General features: G+C 38.6%; 2 protein-coding genes across 7 annotated transcripts in view; both read left to right on the top strand.

The window, feature by feature from the left end:
* Nucleotides 1-23,686, top strand: part of LOC126071559 (guanylate-binding protein 1-like) — an 81,928-nt gene that overhangs the window by 3,322 nt on the left and 54,920 nt on the right. Inside the window, exons 2-12 of one of the 6 annotated variants that reach the window (XM_049875751.1) lie at nucleotides 3,598-3,742; nucleotides 8,728-8,936; nucleotides 9,444-9,571; nucleotides 10,499-10,608; nucleotides 10,832-11,028; nucleotides 12,357-12,599; nucleotides 13,597-13,877; nucleotides 14,826-15,038; nucleotides 16,542-16,644; nucleotides 16,936-17,129; nucleotides 18,237-19,280. In XM_049875751.1, coding sequence (XP_049731708.1) covers nucleotides 8,747-8,936; nucleotides 9,444-9,571; nucleotides 10,499-10,608; nucleotides 10,832-11,028; nucleotides 12,357-12,599; nucleotides 13,597-13,877; nucleotides 14,826-15,038; nucleotides 16,542-16,644; nucleotides 16,936-17,129; nucleotides 18,237-18,353 — 1,776 coding nt within the window. In that variant the 5' untranslated portion in view covers nucleotides 3,598-3,742; nucleotides 8,728-8,746 and the 3' untranslated portion in view covers nucleotides 18,354-19,280. Of the gene's footprint in view, nucleotides 1-3,597; nucleotides 3,743-8,727; nucleotides 8,937-9,443; nucleotides 9,572-10,498; nucleotides 10,609-10,831; nucleotides 11,029-12,356; nucleotides 12,600-13,596; nucleotides 13,878-14,825; nucleotides 15,039-16,541; nucleotides 16,645-16,935; nucleotides 17,131-18,236; nucleotides 19,281-23,686 lie in introns of those variants that run through there. The other 5 variants (XM_049875747.1, XM_049875749.1, XM_049875750.1 and 2 more) reach the window with 5 other exon arrangements.
* LOC126071562 (guanylate-binding protein 1-like) overlaps nucleotides 19,400-23,686 on the top strand; it is a 103,054-nt gene continuing 98,767 nt past the window's right edge. Inside the window, exon 1 of the mRNA XM_049875757.1 lies at nucleotides 19,400-19,449. The gene's annotated coding sequence lies outside the window, so the exon portion shown is untranslated. The remainder of the gene's footprint in view (nucleotides 19,450-23,686) is intronic.

Raw genomic sequence — 23,686 nt, 5'->3', positions numbered from 1 at the left:
AATCTTAGGTTATCATGATCTATTATACTTTTTATATATTTTTGGATTTGATATTTAAGACTTTTTTTTTTCCAAATAAGGACTTAAGTACAGTTTTGAGAAGTTAAGTAAGTTTTTGGTTTAAGTAAGACATGGGCATGTCTTCTGGGGGACCAGTATCAACCCACCCCAATATAGTCAGATTTTTATTTGCCACTGTATTTTTTTCTATATTTCTCATGTATCTTTTTGTTCTTCTAGCCCTCCTTTACTGTGTTCTTTTAGCAAATATTTTCTAGTGTAACATTTTAAGTCCTTTAATGATTTCTCCACTATATATTTTTGGTTCTTTTCTTAGTGATTACCACATACATCTTATCAAAATTTAGTAGACATTTATACTAAGATAATTCCAGTGAGATACAATATTGTTACTCCTATAACTTCATTTCTTCTTCCCTCTTTTTGTGCCATTATTCTTATATATATTACATCAATATATGTTACAAAACCAACAGTTATAATCATTGCTTTATATAATTTTATGTCTACTAAGGAAACTGCTAAAAGAAAGGAGAGCCTGCATTTGATCCTGTGTATGGTTAACACTTTTCTATCTCTTTGCATGTCTGGTAATTTTTTGTTGGAAACTACATTTTAGGTAGTATATTTAGCAGATCTGAACATTGAATCCCCTCCCACTCTCCAAGCCTTCTTTTTGTTTTGTTTTCTTGTTTATGTATTTAGTGACTTTGTTAAACTATTTTCCGTGCCTTCTGTGCTAACTTCTCAATGGAGGTAGCCTTAGGCATGCACTCAGTCACCCAGGATGACTGAGTTAGCCAGCCTCACTTTGAGTGCCTCTGATTGGCAAAAATAAGGGGTTTGTCTCTGTTTCCAGATCATTTTATATTTAGTTGGATAGCATATTCTTTGAGGAGCCTTGATGGCACAATGTTTAAGTATTTGGCTCCTAACAGAAACATCAGCACTTTCAACCCACCAGTGGCTCCACAGGAATAAAGACCTGGCAATCTGCTCCCCTAACAATTACAACCTAAGGAACCCTATGGGGCAGTTCTACTCTGTCCTATAGGATTGCTATAAGTCAGAATTGACTCCACACCATACAACAGTAACAAAAATATTCCTTGAGTTTCTACTCTAGTTAAGCCATATTCTAGATGCTGGGAAAACAGCTGTGAATACATGAGGTTCCTGCTCTCAATGAACTTGAATTTCAGATAGCTGTAAGTAAAATGAAAAATATATATATCAAGGTGATGTGATGGAGATTGATAGAGGAGCCATGACAAATCCACTGAGAAGATGCTGTTTAGTTGAGACCTGAAGGATAAGACAGAACCATTCTTACCAAGATGGGGAGGAGGGCAGAGGCAGTTTCAGATGTTGAAAACTACTGGTACAAAGACACATAAGGCAGAAACAACTTGAGTGTGTTCCAGCAACTGAAAGACCCAGATACATAATAATTTTCAAAGCAAATTAAAGTGCTAGCTTTTCAGAGTTCTCCTTGATTATATTTCTTATTTTAAGCTATAGTAAACGGTATTTTTAATTTCAATTTCAGTTTTTCTTTGTAAATATAGAGAAATACAGTAAATTTTGGTATATGGATCTTTATGACAATACTACACTGTTCTAATTATTGTAGCTAATTTAAAAGAATGATGACAGAGAGGGAAAAAGGAGCATCTTCTCCATTTGCGAAACTTCAAACATTTGATTCTGGGCATGGAGAAATACCTGGATTCAGTAGAATCAGCAGATAACCTTTTATTCTCCCTCCCCTCTACCTTACATACAAAAGCAATGAGAAGGGGTAAAAACAGCAGAGTTTAAAGTTAAGAGTTTAAACTTTGTGTCCCACCTCTGTGACCTGTTTAGTGAATTTGGGCAGACATGTAACTTATCCATCCTAAGCCTCATGTTTTCACTGTAGAATCAAGATGATTCCTCTTATTTTGCATGATGACAGTTAAGTCTGAATTAGGCATGGAACATTACCTAGCTCTTAGAAAACAAGCATTTTTAAAAAGCGGTTATTTTTATTATTATTCACTCAGCAAGCACAGAGAGGCACTGTGGTGAAGGGATTCAACAAAAGAGTTTAGGATCAACACTACTTGGATGCAAATTACTAAATAGTGCTGTGATTTTGGACAGCTGATTAAATCTTTCTACATTCCTGTTTCAAAAAATCATGGGGCAGTGTTCTTTATGAGATCGAAGTTACATAATCCATGTTAAAAACTCAATATTGAGCCTGGAACGGGTATGCGGTACATGAGAACTACCCTATGCATTAGACTGGGTGTTAAGTGGCAGGTAGCGGGTTGTTGTTAGCTGCCTTCACTTCGGCTCCCCTACTTACGGCAGCCCCAAGCACAGTGCAACAAAAGGTGCCATGCCCATGATTGACTGTGGGATTGGACCATTGTGCTCCGTAAGGTTTTCATTGTCTAATTTTTGGAATTAGATCACCAGGGCTTTCCTCCTCATTTATCTTTGCGTGGAAGCTCCACTGACACGTGTTCAGCATCCTAGTAACGTGCACACCTCCACTGATAGATGGGTGCTGGCTGTGCACGAGGTGCATTGGCTAGGAATAGAAACTGGGTCCTTGCATGGAAGTCAGGAATTCTTCCACTGAACCACCACTGTCCTCCAAAGGCAGGGTAGGAACTAGGCATTCATAGCATATAAGATGTGTTCTTTCCCTCATCTAGTGCATCCATTGATGAAGAACCAGGCCCATTGTGAGTGTGTAAGTTATCTCAGGAAATTGACCTAAAAAATAATATGATGCTATGGTTACCTCATTCTAGGCTTCCTCCAACTGACACCCCAAACCGAGATAAATTTCATTACATTCAAATGATCTAATGAGCATTCTTTTTTTTTTTAACAAATTTCTCTAAGTACTCTTCAAAAACTAAAATTTGAAGGTTGTAGTTGAGAAATCCCGTGAAACCCATGCACCCTCCCACTAGCACAGTTCCCTGCAATTCCTTTTATGGTCCTTGAGTAATTGCCTCGCACTCGGTGCTTTCAATTCCTTATCACCCTAGTTCCCTTACAGTAGTTGTTGTTTCTAATTACCTAGACATTGAAGGAAATCTAGAAAGCCCCCAGGACATTGGAGGAGCAAAATAAAGGTCCAAAGATCAAGTGAGAGACAGGTAGAGAGAAATCACAAAATCACTCCACCTAAACTGAGGGTGGAAAACAGGTAAGAACCCTTACTACTTTCTCACCCAGCAGCTTTTCTTGCCAGCTCTAAATGATCTCTGCCCAGGACACAGGGCTTGTGATAACCTTGGGACAGGGCGGGAAGACATTTATAAGGCTCTTAGTTTTCTTAACAAGGACTAAGATAAGCTGCACTGAGCCTGAGGTGGGACCACAGTTCAGATGAAACCCTGGCCTCCTTTGCTTTACTCTGTGTTGACACAGGTACCAGCAGAGGTGGGGCCTACATAAAAAAACCCAGTGCAGTCGAGTCGATTCCTACTCATAGCAACCCTATAGGGCCTACATACTACTACAGTCAGAGAGCTTCAAATGCTTCAGGATTGTCTTTCTCTTTCTTGACAGTGTCTGTGTTGACTGGGAACACCATTAAATGACCACTGCCTGTGATGGAACTTACTCATTCCTACTCTGATTGCACCTAAGAAATTTAAAGGGCCTCAAATCCACTATTTTCAAGAGAAAAAAAGAACAGGAGATCAGATGCAGGGTAAACAGCCCACTGACTCTGTTAAAGACAAAGAGAAAACTGAAAATGACAGTCAAAGATTCATGAAAACAGCATACTTTATTGAACGGCTTCACCTCTGAAAAATCTTTTTTGTGCGCGATTAAAGGCAACGTCTTTGTTTACTCTGACTTCTCCCTGCCCTCTGAAATACTATCTGGCCTTCTGGGAACTCAGTCCCTGAATTTCTTTGCAGACAATTGTCTGGCAGTTCTGGAGGCTGGAAGTCCAAATCAACACGTAGGCTGCGCCATGCTCCCTCTGACATCTCCAGGCGAGGATTCTTTCTTGTGTCTCCCAGCCTGTGGTAACCCAGGGCATTTCTTGGCACTCTTGGCTTTTTAGATGCCTCCTCACACAGTGTGTATTTTCCCCTGTATGACTCTGTCTCTGTGTCTGTTCTTCCTTTTCTAAGACACCATTCAGATGGGATTAGGACCCAGCCTACTCTGGTATGACCTCATTCACTTAACTGATAATATCCTCAAAGAAAAACCCTGCTTCCAAAAAGGTCACGTTCACAGGGGTTAGGACTTCAACATATCTTTTGGGGGATAACAGTTCAATCCTTAACATTGGATCATGCTTTCAGGGTCGTATCTAAGAAATCTTTGTCTAGCCCAAGATCAGAAAGGTTTTCTCCTAAAAGTTTTATAGTTTTAGGTTTGACATCTAGGTCTTTGATAAGTTTTGAGTTCTTTTTTTTTTTTAAACAAGATTCAAAGTATGAAGTTCTCTGTCTTTCTCACATATAGATATTCACTATTCTAGAGCCATTTGTTGAAAAGATATTCTTTCTCCACTGAATGGCCTTAGAACTTTTGTCAAAAATCAGGTGTCCATATATGTGTGGGTCTATTACTAAACTATATTCTGTTGCATGGATCTATTTGTTGATCTTGATAGCAATACAACACCTTCTTGGTTACTGTAGATATATGATAAGCCTTGCAATCAGGTCATGTTAGTCATCCAGGTTTTGTTAGTCATCAAAGTTGTTTTGGCTAGTTTCAGTCCTTTGCATTTTCATAATAGCGTTAGTCTGAACTTGTCAATTTCTACAAAAAGTTATTCGATTGGGATTGAATTGAAGTTGTAGATTAAATTGGAGAGAATTGGCATATTATAGCAGAGGGGTTTCTAAACAATAAGTACAGTATCTCCATTTATTTAGGCCTTTATTTAATTTATCTCAGTAATTGCTCTCATCTCAATGTACAGGTCTTATACATTTTCGATCATGGTTATCCCTAAGCATTTCGTATTTTAAAGCTATTTTAAATGGTGTTTTAAATTTCAATTTCAGGTTGTTCTTTGCAAATACACAGAAATACAATAGATTTTACATATTGATCTTGTATCCTACGACATTCATACACTTGTTTATTAGTTCTATTTGCTTTTCTGTGGAGTCAGATATTTTTTAAAGATGATCATTTCTATATTGAGATAATATGGCTTTCTTTTTTAGCTTGTTATGTGCTAAATTATATTAACTGATTTTGAAATGCTAGTCCCAATAAATGGGATTTAAAATGTAAATCCCATGCCTTCCTGGAATAAATTCTATCTTATTATAAGTGGTATACTTTTTATATTTTTTATTCAATTTGCTGAAATTTCATTTCCAATTTTTGCATCTATGTTCATGAGGGATATTGGTCTTTGTTTTCTTTCATAGAATTGTCATTGTCTGACTTCCATATCAGGATAATTATGGCTTCATAAAATTAGTTGGGAAGTACTCCCTCCTCTTCAACTTTCTGGAAGGGTTTGCAGAATTGATATTATTTCTTCCTTAAAATTTCAGAGAATTACCCAATGAGACCTTTGGTGTTTTCTTTGGAGAAAAGTTTTTAACTATGAATTCACTTTCCGTAATAAATATAAACTGTTTTAAAAAAATTTTTTTTCTTTTTTTTATTCAGGTTATCTATTTCCTCTTGAATGATCTTTGCTAGTTTGTGTCTTTTGATTAATTTTTCCATTTCATCTAAATCATAGAATTAACTGGCGTGTAGTTGTTCATTACACCATTTTTTATACACTTTGATACTTTGTATAGATCCAGACTTCAATTTGGTGATAATCTTCTACCTGAAGGGCTTCCTTTAACATCTCTTGTGGTGTGTAGTTCTGCTGTTGATGTAATCTTTCAGCTGTTGTATGTCTGAAAACATCTTTATTTTTTCTTCACTTTTAAAAAATATTTATTTCCTCTAGGTATAGAATTCTAGGTTAATGTTTCTTTGTTTCAATACTTTAAAGATGTTGCTCCACCCTCTCCTTGCTTACATTGTTTCTGATAAGAAATCTGCTGTCATCTTTATCTGTACTTAACGTGTCTTTTTCCTCTGGCATCTCATAAGATTATTTCTTTATCACTGGGTTTGAGCCATTTGATTATGATATGCTTTTGTGTTGTTTTCTTTATGTTTCTTGTGCTTGGGGCTTGTTGAAATTTATAAATCTGTGAGTTTATAGTTTTCATTGGATCCAGAATATTTCAGCCATTATTTCTTCAAATGGTCTTTCTGTTGACCCCTCTTTTGAAGTATCTAACTGCCCATATGTCTTAGCTTTCTAGTGCTGCTATATCAGAAATACCACAAGTGGATGGCTTACATGAACAGAAATTTCTTCTCTCACAGCCTATGAGGCTGAAAGTTCTAATTCAGGGTGTCAGCTCCCAGGGAAGGCTTTCTCTCTGTCGGCTCTAAGGAAGGTCCTTGCCATAAATCTTTCCCTGGTCTAGGAGTTTCTCAGTGCAGGGATGCTGGTGCAAAGGACGTGCTCCACTCGTGGCTCTTCTTCCTTAGTGTTAAGAAGGTCCCTCTCCTCTCTGCTCAATTCTCTCTTATATATCTCAAAAGAGATAGACTCAAGATACAACCTAATCCTTTAGATTGAGTCTTGCATCATTTACATAACTAACTGCCTCTAATCCTGCCTTTTTAAAGACATAGAGGTTAGGATTTACAACACATAGGATAATCACATCAGATCACAAAATGGTAGACAACCACACAATATTGGAAATCATGACCTACCAAGTTGACACAAAATTCTGGGGGACACGTTTCAATACATAACATTCCACCCTTTGGTCCCCCAAAATTCATGTTTTTGCCACATGTAAAATACATTCACCCCATCATATTATCCCAAAAGTCTTAACTCCATGCCCAAATTCCATCCTGGGACAAAATGCCTCTTCATCTGTGAAATCTAGAATACAAGTTATCCACTTCCAAAATACAATAGTGGAAGAGGCACACAGTATACATTTCCATTACAAATGGAAGAAATTGGAGGGAAAGAAGGGATACAGGCATCAAGCAAGTCAGCAGAACACATTACATTAGCTCTCCGGCTTGAAAATAATCCTCTGTAGTCTGAGACCACTTAGGCAATGGTCCTATCCTCCTGACTCTGGGTGTTGGCCTCATTTTCTGAATTCTGGACTTCAGCTCCACCTTACAGGCCCACTGGGATGGGACAGCAACTCTTCTTCCTCAGGTGTGGGTGGCCCCATTCTTCTAGTCTGTCTGAGTGGTGATCCCCCCACCACCACCCCAGCCCAGGTAGGCCCCATTCTTCTGACCTTTGGGCATGGCAGCTCTACCCCCTCAGCTTTGGGCAGAAGTTCTGGCCCCATCCTACTGGCACATGAATGGCAGCTACACGCTCCAGACCCAAGATGGTGAAGATCTGACTCTTCAAAACCTGGGAGGCTATGACCTCACCCTTTGAGACTTAGCAGGCTGTGGTTCCACCCTTTGAGACGCCCTCACTAATCATTTCTTTCACTAACTTCAGGTATTTTCCTCACACCCATGCACTGATCAATACTCAGCTGATACTCAAGGGAATTTCTGAGGTTCTCTAGAGACTTTCCTCCTTTCTGATACCCTGCTCTGTAACTTCTAGCTGCCTTCACCTCCTTGGACTTTCAACTCCATCTATTCAACTCAGGAAGTCCTCTGGGCTGCACTGTAGTCCCGCTCTGCACACCAGGGCCTGAAAAATCTCACAAGCAAGTAATCTGACTTTTCTTATTGTATCCACTATCTTACCTGATGTCGAGTGTCTTGAAAATCATTGTTAAATATATTTGTCTATTTTTTTGGTTGTTTCCTGTGGGTGGCTGAATCCAGTGCTTGTTACTCCAACTTGATCAGTAGCAGAAGTCACAGCAAATTATTTATTGCTGTAGGATAAGAGAGAAAATCAGAATACTTAAGAGTAAATGTGTTCATATCTCAGAGAGCTTACATATGTTTTATTAGGGTTAATTCAGGTTACACAGGTTGACTCAGGAGTTAAAAATACAAAGGTAAAGAATAACTAAGGGAAGTCTTTTGCATTTCTTGTACTATACATTTATCATGATGCTAATAAGACCTATTTAAAAAAATCACATTTTACAGTTACGTACAAATAGTCTTCAAAAAGCAAGTTCAGAGAAGAAAGGAGCCACGATTCATGACAGACTGCCTCAAGACCACCTTTAAGACACAAAACATTATGCCTTGCCCGAACATTGTTGTAGTGGAACAAACCACACATCTGTCTTAATTTTAAAAGAGTTTTATTATGGCAAAGAAAGTGTTCTTTCTATAAAGTCCATTCGATTTTGCATTTAATGTCCAGTAAATTTTGTGTAATTCTTAAATGAGTATCAAAAAGAAAAGCTAGCAACAAAAAATTAGATGGAAAATTTTGGTCATGAAAGTGGTCGAATGTTGATAAATCACATTATGCCATTATTTCTATCAATACACTACTTCTGTAATATGTATGTAGTTTTCTAAAATCTATCTCACTACTGCAAACAAAATTTTTGCCCATGCTAGGGGATTTTATAACTCCACCCTCTGAAAGCAATACATGCTGGTGAAAATTAAAAAATTATTGATCTAATTAGAGGCTGGAAATTCCAATTCATCCCACCTCTTCCTTTGCAGATAAGGTAACAGCCTAGTCATGGCCTCAGATATCCACATGCCAGGCCCAGTGTGCCTCATTGAGAACATTAATAGAAAACTGCTGATCAATCAGGAAGCTTCAAAGATCCTGTCTGCCATTAAGCAGCCAGTTGTGGTGGTGGCTATTGTGGGCCTCTACCGCACAGGCAAATCCTACCTGATGAACAAGCTGGCTGGGAAGAAACAGGGTAAGTGGCACCAGCAAAGCTCTGCTGAACCCCTTCTGCCTGTTCACACTTCCCAACATCAAATACAGTGATGTAAGCAGAGAAAGTATAGAGATGGGAGGATTATTTAGAGCTAACTTTACCTCCACATTTGGGACACTTGCCTACACGCTGTTCTAGAGGATAAGAGTTGGCCCACTTTCTCTTCTCACTTTGCTTTAGTTACCCCCTTTTTAAAATACACATTTTCTTTACTTGAATAGACTATGGTAATAATAAAGATAATTCACATAATAAGACATTTACCGATATGTTCATGTAGTAACAGCAAGCTTCCACTGATCTTCAGGTAAAATAAAATGTTTCAATCTGTACTGGATATTCTCATTTCCCTATTTCTCTGGTAGTAATTAAGAACAATACTGGTTGTGGTTTCAGGCATCTCTCCTCACCTTGGTTACTTTAATTTTTAGCTCAATTTCCAGAAATTGCTGCTACTGAATCTCCATCCCTAATATCCCACTGCAGGCTTCTCCCTGGGCTCCACAGTGCAGTCTCACACCAAGGGAATCTGGATGTGGTGTTTGCCTCACCCCAAGATGCCGAACCACACCCTAGTTCTGCTGGACACTGAGGGCCTCGGAGATGTAGAGAAGGTAAGGAAGGGGGATTCAATTTTTGGTTTAAGACCTTCATCTCTAAATATTCTCTACAATGTTTAGCTTTTTATTATAAAAGAGTTTCCATTTAACATGTTTACATGTTATGAGGCCAAGTTGAGCATACAGAAGTGGAAAAAATATTCATAAGCCAGAATTCTAGCAGAAGAGCATGATGGTCAGGAGACAGTATTATAATCATTAACTATAGGTTGTGAGATAAACTAGTTAACCCAGCTGCATAAAGATAGTACAAATATAATCAATGACACGAGTCTTATCCTATAAAAAACTGTACTGAAGGATTTGGGTTCTGAAGTCTCAAGAATTTGTGTTCAGATATAAACTCTGTCATTAACTCAGTTGCCACAGCAAATTATTTGGCTCCTTTGAGTCTCAGCTTTCTGATCTGCAAAATGGACATAGTAGATCTGTACCAGCCTCATAGTAGTGTTTTGCATGTTTAATAAGATAAGTACTGTAAAGTGTCAGGTACGAAATAATTCCTCAATAAAAGAAAAAGTAGTATCGCTCTTCTATAAGCCAATTTTCTGTTGAAAAAAGAGAGAGAGAAAAATGTTTTAATTGTATTTAAGGCTTTGGAATGCCCACCAACCTTGAGTTTTTATTTTGGAATTATCTCCAATGGTCATAAAAGAGACTGGTGAGCTAATAAACTATAAATAAGCAAAACCAAAAATACTAATGACTAATTGACAAAAGTCCAAGGCTGATTAACAATCATTTATATGTGAATTTGGGTTCCCTTTATAGGTCATTATAGGTCATTAGTCTAATTAAAAGAACACACTTTATAGTTATAGGTCATTAGTCTAATTAAAAGAACACACTTTACCACTGCTAACGTGGGAAGTTGCGTGAAAATGGAACGTACTCCTAGCCCAAATGTGTTCTGACCTCCAGGGAGACAATGAGAATGACTCCTGGATCTTTGCCCTGGCCATCCTCCTGAGCAGCACCTTCGTGTACAATAGCATGGGAACCATCAACCAGCAGGCCATGGACCAACTGCAGTATCCTTTTGTGGTCAAGGACAGCCCCAAAGCTAGAGGGGATACCTGTATTAAAAAACCAACTGCTTGATTATGAATCCAGTGCTGGGAAAGAGCCCATGTACATACTGGTTAATGACATGGATTAAGAACAAAGGCAAGATCAAAGTTTTGGAATATGTGGAACTAATACAGGATGAAGGGCTCTATTAATTTTGCCACTTTTCCTTAGCTAGCTATTCAGCTATGTGACAGAGCTGTCAGATCGAATCAAGGCAAAATCCACACCGGATGCTAATGATGTTGAAGATTCAGCTGACTTTGTGAGCTTCTTTCCAGACTTTGTGTGGACTCTGAGAGATTTCTGCCTAGATTTGGAAGTAAATGGGCAACCCATCACAGCAGACGAGTACTTGGAGAATTCCCTGAAGCTAACCCCAGGTAACAGGGACTTATGACTAGAAAATGGAGAGAACAAAACACTAGAAACTGTAATTTTTGAGTGGGTATTTAAATTTAGAAACCCTGGTGGCACAGTGGTTAAGAGCATGGCTGCTAACCAAAAGGTTAACAGTTCGAATGCACCAGCTGCTCCTTGGAAACCATATGGGGCAGTTCTACTCTGTCATATAGCGTTGCTGTGAGACAGAATCAACTCGATAGAAACAGGTTTGGTTTATATTTAAAGTTTTCTATTTCTTCTTAGCTGGTTAGTTCTAAGAATCAATGTTCGTTAAATATCTGAATTACTAGATACAATTTTAAATTATGCCACTTGGCAACTAACAACAATAACAACTCCCCTATTCTAAGAGGAAGTTTATTTTTCTGTCACCCTTCTGTGTGTTTCTTAGTTATCTAATGATGCTATAATAGAAACAAGACAAGTGGATGGCTTTAACAAAGAGAAATCTGTTCCTTCACAGCCTAGAAGGCTAGAAGTCTGAATTCAGGGTGCCAGCTCCAAGGGAAGGCTTTCTCTCTCTGTCAGCTCTCGGGAAAGGTCCTTGTCATCTATCTTCCCCAGTCTAGGAGCTTCTCAGGGCAGGGAGCACAGGTCAAAAAGACGTACCACTCCTGTCCCTTCTTTCTTGGTGGTAATGAGGTCCCCCTATCTCTCTGCTGGCTTCTCTCTTTTATAGCTTAAATGTGATTGACTCAAGACACAACTAATGTTGTACATAGAATCCTCCCTCATTAACATAACTGCCTCTAATCCTGCCTCATTAACATCATAAAGGTAGGATTTACAACACATAGGAAAATCACATCAGATCACAAAATAGTGAAAAATCACACAATATTGGAAATCATGGCCTAGCCAAGTTGACATACAATTTTGGGGGGCACGATTAGATCCATAACACTGTGCTATGATTAGGTTGAGTTTATCTCCCCAGTTAGAGTTTGTGAAACTGTGTTTAGGCAAATGATATGGAATAGAAGAGACTTTTTTTGTAAGGGAGCAGATTACAGTAATGCATGAACTGTGTACTAGCTCAGGGTTTGGCGAACTATAGCCCACAGGAAGAATGTAGGCCAAATCTAGCTACCAACAGTGTTTGTGGATAAGATTTTATTGGAATACAGTTGTGGCCACTTATTTATATATGGTCTGTGGCTGTTTTCATGCTACAGTAATAGTGTTGAGGCATTTTGAAAAGGATCATTTGGCCTGCAGTGTCTAAAATATTTACTCTTTGGTCCTATTGCAAAAAAAAAGTTTGCTAAACCCTGTATTAGGAAAAGCCCTTTTTATCTTCTTCCAGGTAACAGTGAAAAAGAAAGAAATTTTAACCTGCCCCGACTCTGTATCCGAAAGTTCTTCCCAAAGAAGAAATGCTTTATTTTTGATCGGCCCACTCACGGGAAGAAGCTTGCTCGGCTCGAAACACTGCATGATGATGAGCTAGATCCTGAATTTGTGCTACAAGCTGAAGAATTCTGTTCCTACATCTTCAGCCATTCCGAGATCAAGACTCTTTCAGGAGGCATCGAGGTTAATGGACCTCGTGAGTGCTCTTCCAATCATTCTACTCATTATTAACTAACTATAAGATGGGGTAAAATAACATCCACCTAGTTTCAGCTTGGAGCTCTGGTGGTGTAGTGATTAAAAGTTTGGCTGCTAACCAAAAGATCAGCAGTTCAGATTCACCAGCTGTTTCTTGGAAACCCTGTGGGGCAGTTCTTATCTGTTCCATAGGGTCACTATAAGTCGGAACCTACTCAACTGCACTCAACAGCAACAAGTTTCAGCCTAGAGAAATGTGAAGTATATTACTATTAGTGTGTTAAATTCCAACATTTCCAATAGATCTTGTTAGTCAAATCTTTTGGGTAGGACAAGATAGGGAAGGCCAAAACAAAGAAGCACTATCGCTTAATACTGACCTAGTCAGCTGGACCTGTGCTATCCAATACAGTTCTAGAGTTGTGTGGCTATTTATATTTAACTGTAAATGAAATTAAATAAAAAATTCAGGTCACAAGGCCACATTTCAAGGGCTCAACAGCCACAAGTGTACATACTGGGCAGCACAGTTATGCAACATTTTCATTATTATAGAAACTTCTCATGGAGTTCTGAGTTAGGCTGAATTGGGATTACATCATTTTTTTCCATGAATGTTGATCGAATGCTTGCCATAAGCCAGGACTGATGATACAGACATAAAGAAGAAAGGAATAGTTCCTGTCCTCATGGTAACTGAGGGTAAAATGGGTATAAACACTAGATAAATACAGGCCTGTATTATTTAGAACAGGGATGTTCAACTGTGTGTGTGCATACATATGACCTTGGCATCTTGCCAAAGGGCAGGTTCTGATAAGTCGGTCTGGGGAAAGGCCTGAAAGTCTACATGGCTAGCAAGCTTCCAGGTGATGTTGATGCCATTGATACTGTAAGGCAAATAGCTGTTAACAGACATGCTCAGACTTACACAGAATAGAGATGTGTCCTCACACCACCTGCAGTGAATATCATCATTTATCCTCTAATTAAAGGTCTGGAGAACCTGGCACAGACCTATGTCAATGCCATCAGCAGCGGGGATCTGCCCTGCATGGAGAATGCAGTCCTGGCCTTGGCCCAGATAGAGAACTCAGCTGCAGTACAAAAGGCCCTTGCCCACTATGACCAGCAGATGGCCCAGAAGGTGCAGCTGCCCACGGAAACCCTCGAGGAGCTGCTGGACCTGCACAGGGCCAGTGAGAGAGAGGCCATAGAGGTCTTCATCAAGAGCTCCTTCAAGGATGTGGACCAAAAATTCCAGGAGGAATTAGGGGTAAATTCTGTCTTTACTTTACACAAAATAGGGTCTTGGAAGGCAAAATACTACTAATAAATGAAATATTTATTTTGAGAGGATCATTTCTTACTGGATTTGAAAATGTTAACAAACATCTATTTGTAATTATAATAAGTGAACCAATTTATTATTCTGGACTCAAAGCTTCAGGAATAAACTACATACATTTGACACTCAATGACACAGTTAGGTTCCAAAGACTAGACCATTATGCAAAAATCAGCATTGTGCTAAAATGGAGGATAACCACACTAGATCACAAAACAGAATATGACAATATTATTATATCACTGCCAAATTTCATCATTACATAACTGCCAAAGCAATAATTATCAAGGCCCAGTCAAGTTGACACATAACCTTAACGATCACAACCAGCTTTACTCTCACCTTGTACCTCAATATTATGTTGTTAATTAGCAAGATAGTCAGATAGAAGATTTTTTACTGTTGTCATAAAGGCAAAATGTTGGATAACAAAATAGTTGACAAGGGAGAAATAGGTTAATTTAATTGAACACATTTAAGTAATAGTCAGAATTTTTAATCAAGATACATGCCCACTGATAGGCTGATTTGATATTTTAGCCAAAAGCAAAAAAAAAAAAAATTGTAGTCTTAGTTACCTTGAGCAGACTTACACTGTACCACACTCTGTTCATGTGCAATCACTGGTCTAATTTGAAAAGCGGAAATTCACCCGTAAAAGTGTGGCATAAAGCTAGCACTCTCCACTCTGAACCTCACCTCCAGTGGAAAAGGATTTCAGTAGAAAGCCAGAGTTGGAGGAAGGAGATGGTCCCAGTGGTGTTTGTAAGTTTCTAGGGGGTCGTAGACATTTTGGAGAAACCTTTCCAGAAGTTCTCGGGGCTTGCTAACATCTTTTCCCTGTTATTCTCTTTACTCCCTATATTTACGTTAAAGGCCCAGTTAGAAAAAAAGCTGGATGACTTTTGTAAACAGAATGTGCAAGCATCATCGGATCGTTGCTCAGCTTTACTTCAGGATATTTTCAGTCCTCTAGAAGAAGAAGTGAAGCAGGGGGTTTATTCTAAACCTGGGGGGTATCGTCTCTTCCTTCAGAAGATACAAGCGTTGAAGATAAAGTACCAGCGGCAACCCAGGAAGGGCATACAGGTAACCAAGATTTGTCATTTCTGCAGCAGAAGTGCCTCTTTGAAACACCAATGTGATCAAGGGCAATTACACAAAAAAATACCTTATTGTTTTTGTAGCATGCACTCTTTCCTTCAATAAACATGTACAGCGATCCTGTTATACCATATATGCCCTAGGTGCTCGTGAAAAAGAGTGCAATCAACTCACATTTGAGTTATAAATTGAATTTTCAAATTAATTACCCGGTTGCTGCAATAACCCTCTATTATGTTGTTGCAGTTAGGTGCCGTCAAGTAGATTTCGACTCATAGGAACTGCAGCGTAGAGCTGCGCCATAGGGTTTTCTTGGCTGTAATTTTTATGGAAGCAGATTACCAGCTCTTTCAACCACAGAGCTGTGGATGGATATGAACCGTCAATCATTCAGTTAACAGCTGAGCACTTAACTGTTCGGACACAAGGGCTCCTTCCCTCTATTATAGCTGGAACTGATGGCACTTTTATGTTGCAAGGTATCTTAGGCTGGGTTCTCTAGAGAAGAAAAACCAGTGAAGCATATAAATATATGGAGAGAGGGATTTATATCAAGGAGATGGCTCACACAATTGTAGATGCTGCAAAGCCCCAAGTCCATGGGTCAGGCTGGAGGCTTCTCCTGACTCACATAGCTGCAGGGTATGGTGAACCCAAGATTAGCAGGTCAGACAACAGGCCTCTGGCTCACAGGCTGCAGAGACTGACAAGTCCCAAGTTCAGCAGTTAACCTACTAGCTCAGGTCCCAAGAACCAGAGATGAGATGAACAGGAGCCATCTGTAGGATTCAGAGTGAGCAAAAGCCAGAAAGTCCACCCAAGGAAACTCCCTTTCAAATGATTGGTTGCTCATAACGGATCTCACAATGGAGGTGATTATATTGTATCATATCTCATTATGGAGGTGATTACATCATTGCATAGCTACTAAACTACATCATGACTGCTAAGAATCATGGCCCAGCCAAGTAGACATCCAACCTTAACCATCATACAAGGGACACAAACTGAAAGATGGTCACTTAAGAAAAAATAGTAATTCATTGGGTTAGACTTCAAACTGGCTTTAAGAACTGGATTCAAGACTACAAAAAATGTCATCTTTTCTTTGTCTCACCCAACCCATTGCTTCCCTTTCATTCTTTCTCCCTCTACCTCCATTCTATACTCTGCTTTCTCCATGATGGCTTCAGTATCTAGCAAGCTCACCCAATATGGGACCACAGCATCAACAACTTCAAAGTTGGAGCCCTCAGTCTAAAAAGAACCTAGACTCTCTTTCTCCTAATATCTATATCAGCCTTCTATAAATGACTCTGAGTAGTGATCTGATTGGAAAGCCTGGAGTATGTGCACACCTGTCACAAGGGGACTTGACCTGGGCCAGTCCCACCAGAACCAAGAGGAGCAGTTCCTAGAAGAAAAGATGGTGGGTGGACAAAATGGGAACAAATGCTTACAGCCATTTCCTACTCTCTGGCTCCTAAGGCTGAAGAGATTCTGCAGAAATACTTGACGTCCAAGGAGTCTGTGATGGATGCAATTCTACAGACAGACCAGACTCTCACAGAAAAGGAAAAGGAGATTGAAGGTGAGGAGCTATTCAAGAGACATAGCTTTCAAAATCACTTGAAGGTCTGAATAACTTGACTGGGTAAATCTGAGGTCATTAAACTAGAACAAGAACAGCAAAGATGTGTCTTAGCTTCTGAAGCCGTCTCTGACTGTGTTATATGCTGACACTGGCATTATGGTTACACGGAAGGAAAAATTATCCTAGAATTTCATCTATGAAGTAATGACAGTAAAAAACATAAATGAAAGGACAAGAGGATAACATTGCAACCCTACTTGAACATCTCTTCTTCCTTTTTCTTCTCAGTGGAACGTGTGAAAGCTGAATCTGCAGCGGCTTCAGCAAAAATGTTGGAGGAAATGCAAAAAAAGAATCAGCAGATGATGGACCAGAAAGAAAAGAGTTATCAGGAACATGTGCAACAATTGACTGAGAAGATGGAGAGGGACAGGGCACAGTTGCTGGAAGAGCAAGAAAGGACTGTAGCTCTGAAACTTAAGGTAATTAATTGCAGCATCTTGCTCTGTTTCCTCTGTACTCTCCTTGATAACAAACTTGGTGTGGCAGTGAGAACACAAACCCCAAAAGAAGAACCTTATTCATCCACTTATACTTTTTGATCCCTGGCTGGCTGACTCCCTGGCCCCTGCCTATTTCTAGATATTAAACTTTTTTATTTTCACTTATGTTACATCTGGTCCTTAATCTGTATATCCTTTAGTAAATGGTATCTATTACCTGCTACACATTGTAAAAGTGTTTTATACGTATTTTATATGAAGCAAGAACTACTTGCTTAGGAAAACAAAAACACAGGTTCAGAGAGATTAAATAGCTTTCACTGGGTCACACAGTTTGATATCTAATCTATTTTCACGCCTTAGTAGAGCCTGCAGTGGTTTATGTCTTCTTTTGTTTTGTTTTATGCACTAGCTATGACTTTAGCTCTAAGAGAACTTTTATGAGCAGAAGGGCTCCTTTGTCCTCTAACTATACCTGTGTGTCCATATGTCACTCCTACCTGTCTTCTATGTCATGCTCCAAATTTGTGTTGAACCTGGAATTCTGTGCAGAAATGTAGTATAGCCAGTCTGGAACCCTGATTTCACTGACAATTTTCTGCTATCCCTGCCAAGTTTGGAGGCTTAGATAAAATTCCCTGATCTAAGGTTCTGCCACTTCATCATATTTTGAGAATGCTTTATTTACTTATGTGCTATGTGTGTGTGTATAATAATATATGTGTGTAGGTGAGTGTATAAAAGAGTCTATAATTCATAGATAAGATTTGAACTCAAAAATATGATTAATATTGCCTACAAAGACTGTACAATTAACAGGAGAAAAGATCAAACTGGTGTTTTAGGTTCAACAGTATCTCAGGAGGTATGAGCTGAAAATCCTTCTTAGTTAAAGAGACCCAGGAAAAGTAATTACAGGGCTAGGAAGCCTAAGAAAAAGTATAATGAAAGTTGGTGGGATGGGGAGGGGGGAGAATGTCAAGAAGAAATAAAATACTAAAAAATCAATGTATGTGGAAATTAGATAGAAGGTAGAGATCTTACTTAGTGCTACACTTTATTAAATCTCCATTCATCTCCCTTTAGGAGCAGGCCCAGCTCCTCAAAGAAGGATTCGAAAAAGAGAGTAAACGACTTCAAAATGAGATAAACAGTCTCCAGAAGAAGATGAAAACACCAAAAAAGGGATGTATCATAAGTTAGAAATCTAAAGAATAGACCTCTCCTCTCACTCTTATCAAGGCATAACTTAAGCAGCTTTAGAATTTAGAATAAATACTATTACATTTGATAATAATTAGGTCTTGCATTTTCATAACAACAAAAATTTGCAAAGATATACTATGACTGAATTTGTGTTCATTTCCCTAAAGTGATTTTAAATGGTGTAACAAGTATGCATTTTATCTCTATACCAACACAGGAGGTACCATGAGCTGGTACCACTCAGGGGAAGTTTATTCTTCATAGGATCACCAGTATACAAATGGATACTGAACAATGTCTTAGGGAAAAGTTTCAAGATATAGTTGGGCATCAATTTGTCCAAGGATACAATGGAGCCCAATGGCAGCAGAAACCATCCCAGCTTCTTAGTGAAGACAAGGTACAGTTCTCCACTGGGTTAAAATTGTAGTCAGGAAGGAATAATGTGATTTCTGGGCATTGGCAGTGAATAGTCATCACTGATGGCTTCCACGCTAAAGCAAAAAACATTATAGAGAGATCTAGACTATAAAATCTCCATAGGAAAGTGAAAGAAGCCATCACCATAGAGTAAGAGTTAGGTCATAAACAAATATACTAAAGAAAGAAATTTTCCCTTTTTGTTTAGTTCAGTCAGATTATAAGAACTTTAGACAACTAACACTGGATTAAACATAGTAACATGACAACTATGTATTATGCATTTATACCAACGTATAGCATGCAAAAACGGACTTTAAAATGGTGATGGAAAATGTGTTAGAAAACTTAGCTCTTTCAATTATTCAATTCTTTTAATCCTAAAGCTTAGACTAGTCTTTTCCCAATTCTTATGCATCATATTTGAAAGCCTATTAATTTCCCCAAAAGAGAACATGGATTGTTTTTGACATTTTGACCAATACAATAAAATACTTGTTATTACTTATTGTATATCATCTTTATTCCAACTGTCAAAAGTCCTAGGTAAGTGGTTGATTCTTCTTAAAGTGATTAATTTTTTTTTTTCTGGGCTGGAAATGAAATATATTTCATTAGGTGTTTTGTTCCTGATTTTTTTTTTTTTCTATTTTTCACCAAAAAAAAAAAAAAAGTTTCAGTCTTTATACCAGTGGTCAGCTAACTTTTCTGAAAAGAGCCAGATAGTAATTATTTAAGGATATATAGGCCATACAGTCTCTGTCTCAACTACTCAGCTCTGCCATTATAGCATGAAAGTAGTCATACACAATACATAAATTAACAGGCACAGCTATGTTGTAATAAGACTTTATTTTCAAAACCAGGTGGTACCTGAAGGCCATAATTTGCAGACCTCTGCTTTACAGGAACATTGTGTAAAGCTCTATATACCTGCCTTATATTGCTCACATTTGTAAGGAACATATGCATTAGATCATCTATTATAAGATCTTGAAAAAATTATGCAGTGTCTCACAGTATTTGATAATGAGAGAAATTCAGGGAAGCAGCTAATGCCATTAAATCCACATTCATAACCATGCATTTTCTGATTGATTTGAGGCCCTTTATTACTTTGAACACTCGTACCCCATTAAATAAGGAGCCCTGGTGGCACGGTGGTTAAAGTGATCAACTGCTAACAGAAAGGCCAGCAGTTTGAAATGACCAGCAGCTCCATGGGAGAAAAATGTGGCAGTCTGCTTCCATAGAGATTTACAGGCTTGGAAACCTGACGGGGTCACTATGGATTGGAATCAACTCAATGGCAGTGGGTTTTTTTGTTTTTTTACCCCATTAGATAAAGAATGTCTCCTTCCACAGTTGAGCATGGTGCTGCTAAGCAGTATTTCTTCACGTGAACTGAAACTTCACTGGGGACCAGGTGAGACCACAACACATTAGATGGAGCATTTATGTAGGCATGATTTAATTTTCTTTTCCAAGCTGCATTGCCATAAAGGAGTAAATAAAGTGCCCTTTTAATAGTCAAAGAAATCTCACAGTAGAAAAGAATAACTCTGACTTCAAAACCAAATAATGGTTTCTTCATTAAACATTTAAAAGTAAGAAAGCTGAAAGGGCAAAACTGAGTTACTCCCTAGTTTGGTAGCATCAGAATCTAGACCTGATTCCAATCACCTAATTTCTGGTTTAGTGCTTTTTCTATAACATCTCCACAAATAAAATACAGCTCTTCCAAGACAGGCACATTGCTTTCATCAGTGGTCCTCAGTCCTGGGCTGTGTCCCAAATAAACGTATTCAATACAAAGATTCTTTGGCCCCTGCCCTTCCCTAGACTTTCTGATACAGTAGGTCTGAGATGAGTTATTGGATGCTACAATGACAACAAAAAGGCAACTCAAAGGAATACACTTACAGTCTGCTGAAACTACCACAGGTAAGGGCCTGCATTTGCTGGCCCTATGGCATTCCTGTTTCAAGTATATCTTCTCTTGTTTAAGTGACAGGTTGTTACTTTTCCTTCTATGGGTTTAGTGAAAGGAAGTATAAGCTCATTTGGCCTAGGGGCAGTAACACATCAAACACTAAGATCCTGATGAGATAGAAATCTCTCAGTGAAACCTGTCATATACATGTTCAAGTTAATAGTTCACTCAACCAATGAAATTGTATTCACTAGAAAATAAGCATATACATAAAGATTTAAGAAATCCTTTTAACCTTTGATAAATCAAGTAAGTAAACTAAAAATCAGCATTTTGACAACACAAAGTCTATAATTCTGACAACTTAGATGAAGTGGGCCAATTTCTCAAAAAGTACAAACTATCAAAACTTGCAATGAAATAGATAGTATAAACTGCCCTATGACCTTTTATAAACTGAATTTGTATTAAAAACATATTCTGAAAACCAATTTTCCAGGTTCAGATGGTCCCTCTTCACTAGCAAATTTCACCAAGCAATTAAAGGTGAAAGAGCACCAGTTCTACACAGTTTCTTCCAGAAAATGGAAGACAATACGTTCCAATTCATTCAACAAGATTGTTATTAGCCTGGAGCCCTGGTGGCATAGTGGTTAAGAGCTCGGCTGCTAACCAAAATATCAGCAGTTCAAATCCAGCAGCTGTTCCTTGGAAACCCTATGCGACAGTTTTACTCTGTCCTATAGGGTCACTATGAGTCAGAATCAACCCAACAGCAATGGATTTATTATTATATTGACACCAATATTAGATAAAGACAGTGCAAAGGAAGGAAACTACAATATCCCTTATAAGCATAGGTGAAAAAATCTTCAACAAATTTTTGGCAAATAAAATACCAAACCAAACTTGTCATTGAGTCGATTCCAACTCATAGCGACCCTATAAAACAGAGTAGAACTGTCCCATAGGGTTTCCAAGGAGCAACTGGTGGATTCAAACTGGTGATCTTTTGATTAGCAGCCTGAGCTCTTAGCCACTGTGCCACCAGGACTCCAAATAGAGTATGTTCTTGTTGTTGTTAGGTGCTGTCAAGTTGGTTCCAACTCACAGTGACCCTATGTACAACAGAACAAAACACTGCCCGGTCCTATGCCATCCTCACAATAATTGTTATGCTTGAGCCCATTGTTGCAGTCACTGTGTCAATCCATCTTGTTGAAGGTCTTCCTCTTTTTCACTGATGCTCTACTTTACCAAGCATGATGTCCTTCTCCAGGGACTGATCCCTCCTGATAACGTGTTCAAAGTATGTAAGACGTAGTCTTGCTGTCCTTGTTTCTAAGGAGCATTCCGGCTGTACTTCCATCAAGACAGATTTATTTGTTCTTTTAGCAGTCCATGGAATATTCAGTATTCTTCACTAGCACCACAATTCAAAGGCGTCAATTCACATGCATATGAGGCGATTGAAAACACCATGGCTTGGCTCAGGTGCACCTTAGTCTTCAAGGTGACATCTCTGCTTTTTAACGCTTTAACGGAGTCTTTTGCAGAAGATTTGCCCAATGCAATGCGTCATTTGATTTCTTGACTGCTGCTTCCGTAAGTGTTGATTGTGGATCCAAGTAAAATGAAATTCTTGACAACCTCAATCTTTTGTCCATTTATCATGATGTTGCTTATTGGTCCAGTTGTGAGGATTTTTGTTTTCTTTATGTTGAGGTGTAATCCATACTGAAGGCTGTGGTCCTTGATCTTCATCAGCAAGTGCTTCAAGACCTCTTTACTTTCAGCAAGCAAGGTTGTGTCATCTGCATAATGCAGGTTGTCAGAATGAGTCTTCCTCGAATCTTGATGCCCCATTCTTCTTCATATAGTCCAGCCTCTTGGATTATTTGCTTAGCGTACCTATTGAGTAAATATGGTGAAAGGATACAACCCTGACACACACCTTTCCTGATTTTAAACTATGCAGTATTCCCTTGTTCTATTCAAATGACTGCCTCTTGATTTATGTACAGGTTCCTCGTGAGCACAATTAAGCATTCTGGCATTCCCTTTCTTCACAATGCTGTCCATAACTTGTTAGGATCCACACAGTCAAATGCCTCTGTATAGTCAATAAAAACACAGGTAAACATCTTCTTGGTATTCTCTGCTTTCAGCCAAGAGCTATCTAACATCAGCAATGATATCCCTCGTTCTGAGTCCTCTTCTGAATCTAGCTTGAATTTCTGGCAGTTCCCTGTCTATGTACTGCTGCAGCTGCTTTTGAATGATCTTCAGCAAAATTTTACTTGCCTGTGACATTGTTTGATAATTTCCACATTCAGTTGGATCACCTTTCTTGGGAATAGGCATAAATATGGATCTCTTCCATTTGATTGGACAGGTAGCTGTCTTCCAAATTTCTTGGCATAGACAAGCGAGCACTTCCAATGCTATATCTATTTGCTGAAACATCTCAATTGGTATTCCATCAATTCCTGGAGCCTTGTTTTTTGCCAATGCCTCCAGTGCAGCTTGAAATTATTCCTTCAGTACCATTGGTTCCTGATCACATGCTACCTCCTGAAATGGTTGAACATCAACCAGTTCTTTTTGGTATAGTGACTCTGTGTATTCCGTCCATCTTCTTTTGATGCTTCCTGTGTCATTCAGTATTTTCCCTGTAGAATCCTTGAATATTGCAACTCGAGGTTTGAATTTTTCCTTCAGTTCTTTCAGCTTGAGAAATGCTGAGCGTGTTCACCTCTTTTGTTTTCTAACTCCAGATCTTTGTACATTTCATTATAATACTTTTTTCTTCTGGCTCTGCCCTTTGAAACCTTCTGCTCAGCTCTTTTACATCATTAGTTCTTCCTTTCCCTTTAGCTACTCGATGTTCAAGAGTAAGTCTCAAATAGAATATAGCAATATATAAAATTAAGAACGCACCTCAACCAAGTAGGATTTATCCTGGGCATATAAGTCT

This window comes from Elephas maximus, chromosome 3, assembly GCF_024166365.1.
Source record: "Elephas maximus indicus isolate mEleMax1 chromosome 3, mEleMax1 primary haplotype, whole genome shotgun sequence".
Lineage (NCBI taxonomy): Eukaryota > Metazoa > Chordata > Mammalia > Proboscidea > Elephantidae > Elephas > Elephas maximus.
Note: the sequence above shows the minus strand (reverse complement) of the source record. Positions and strands in the feature narration are given on the sequence as shown.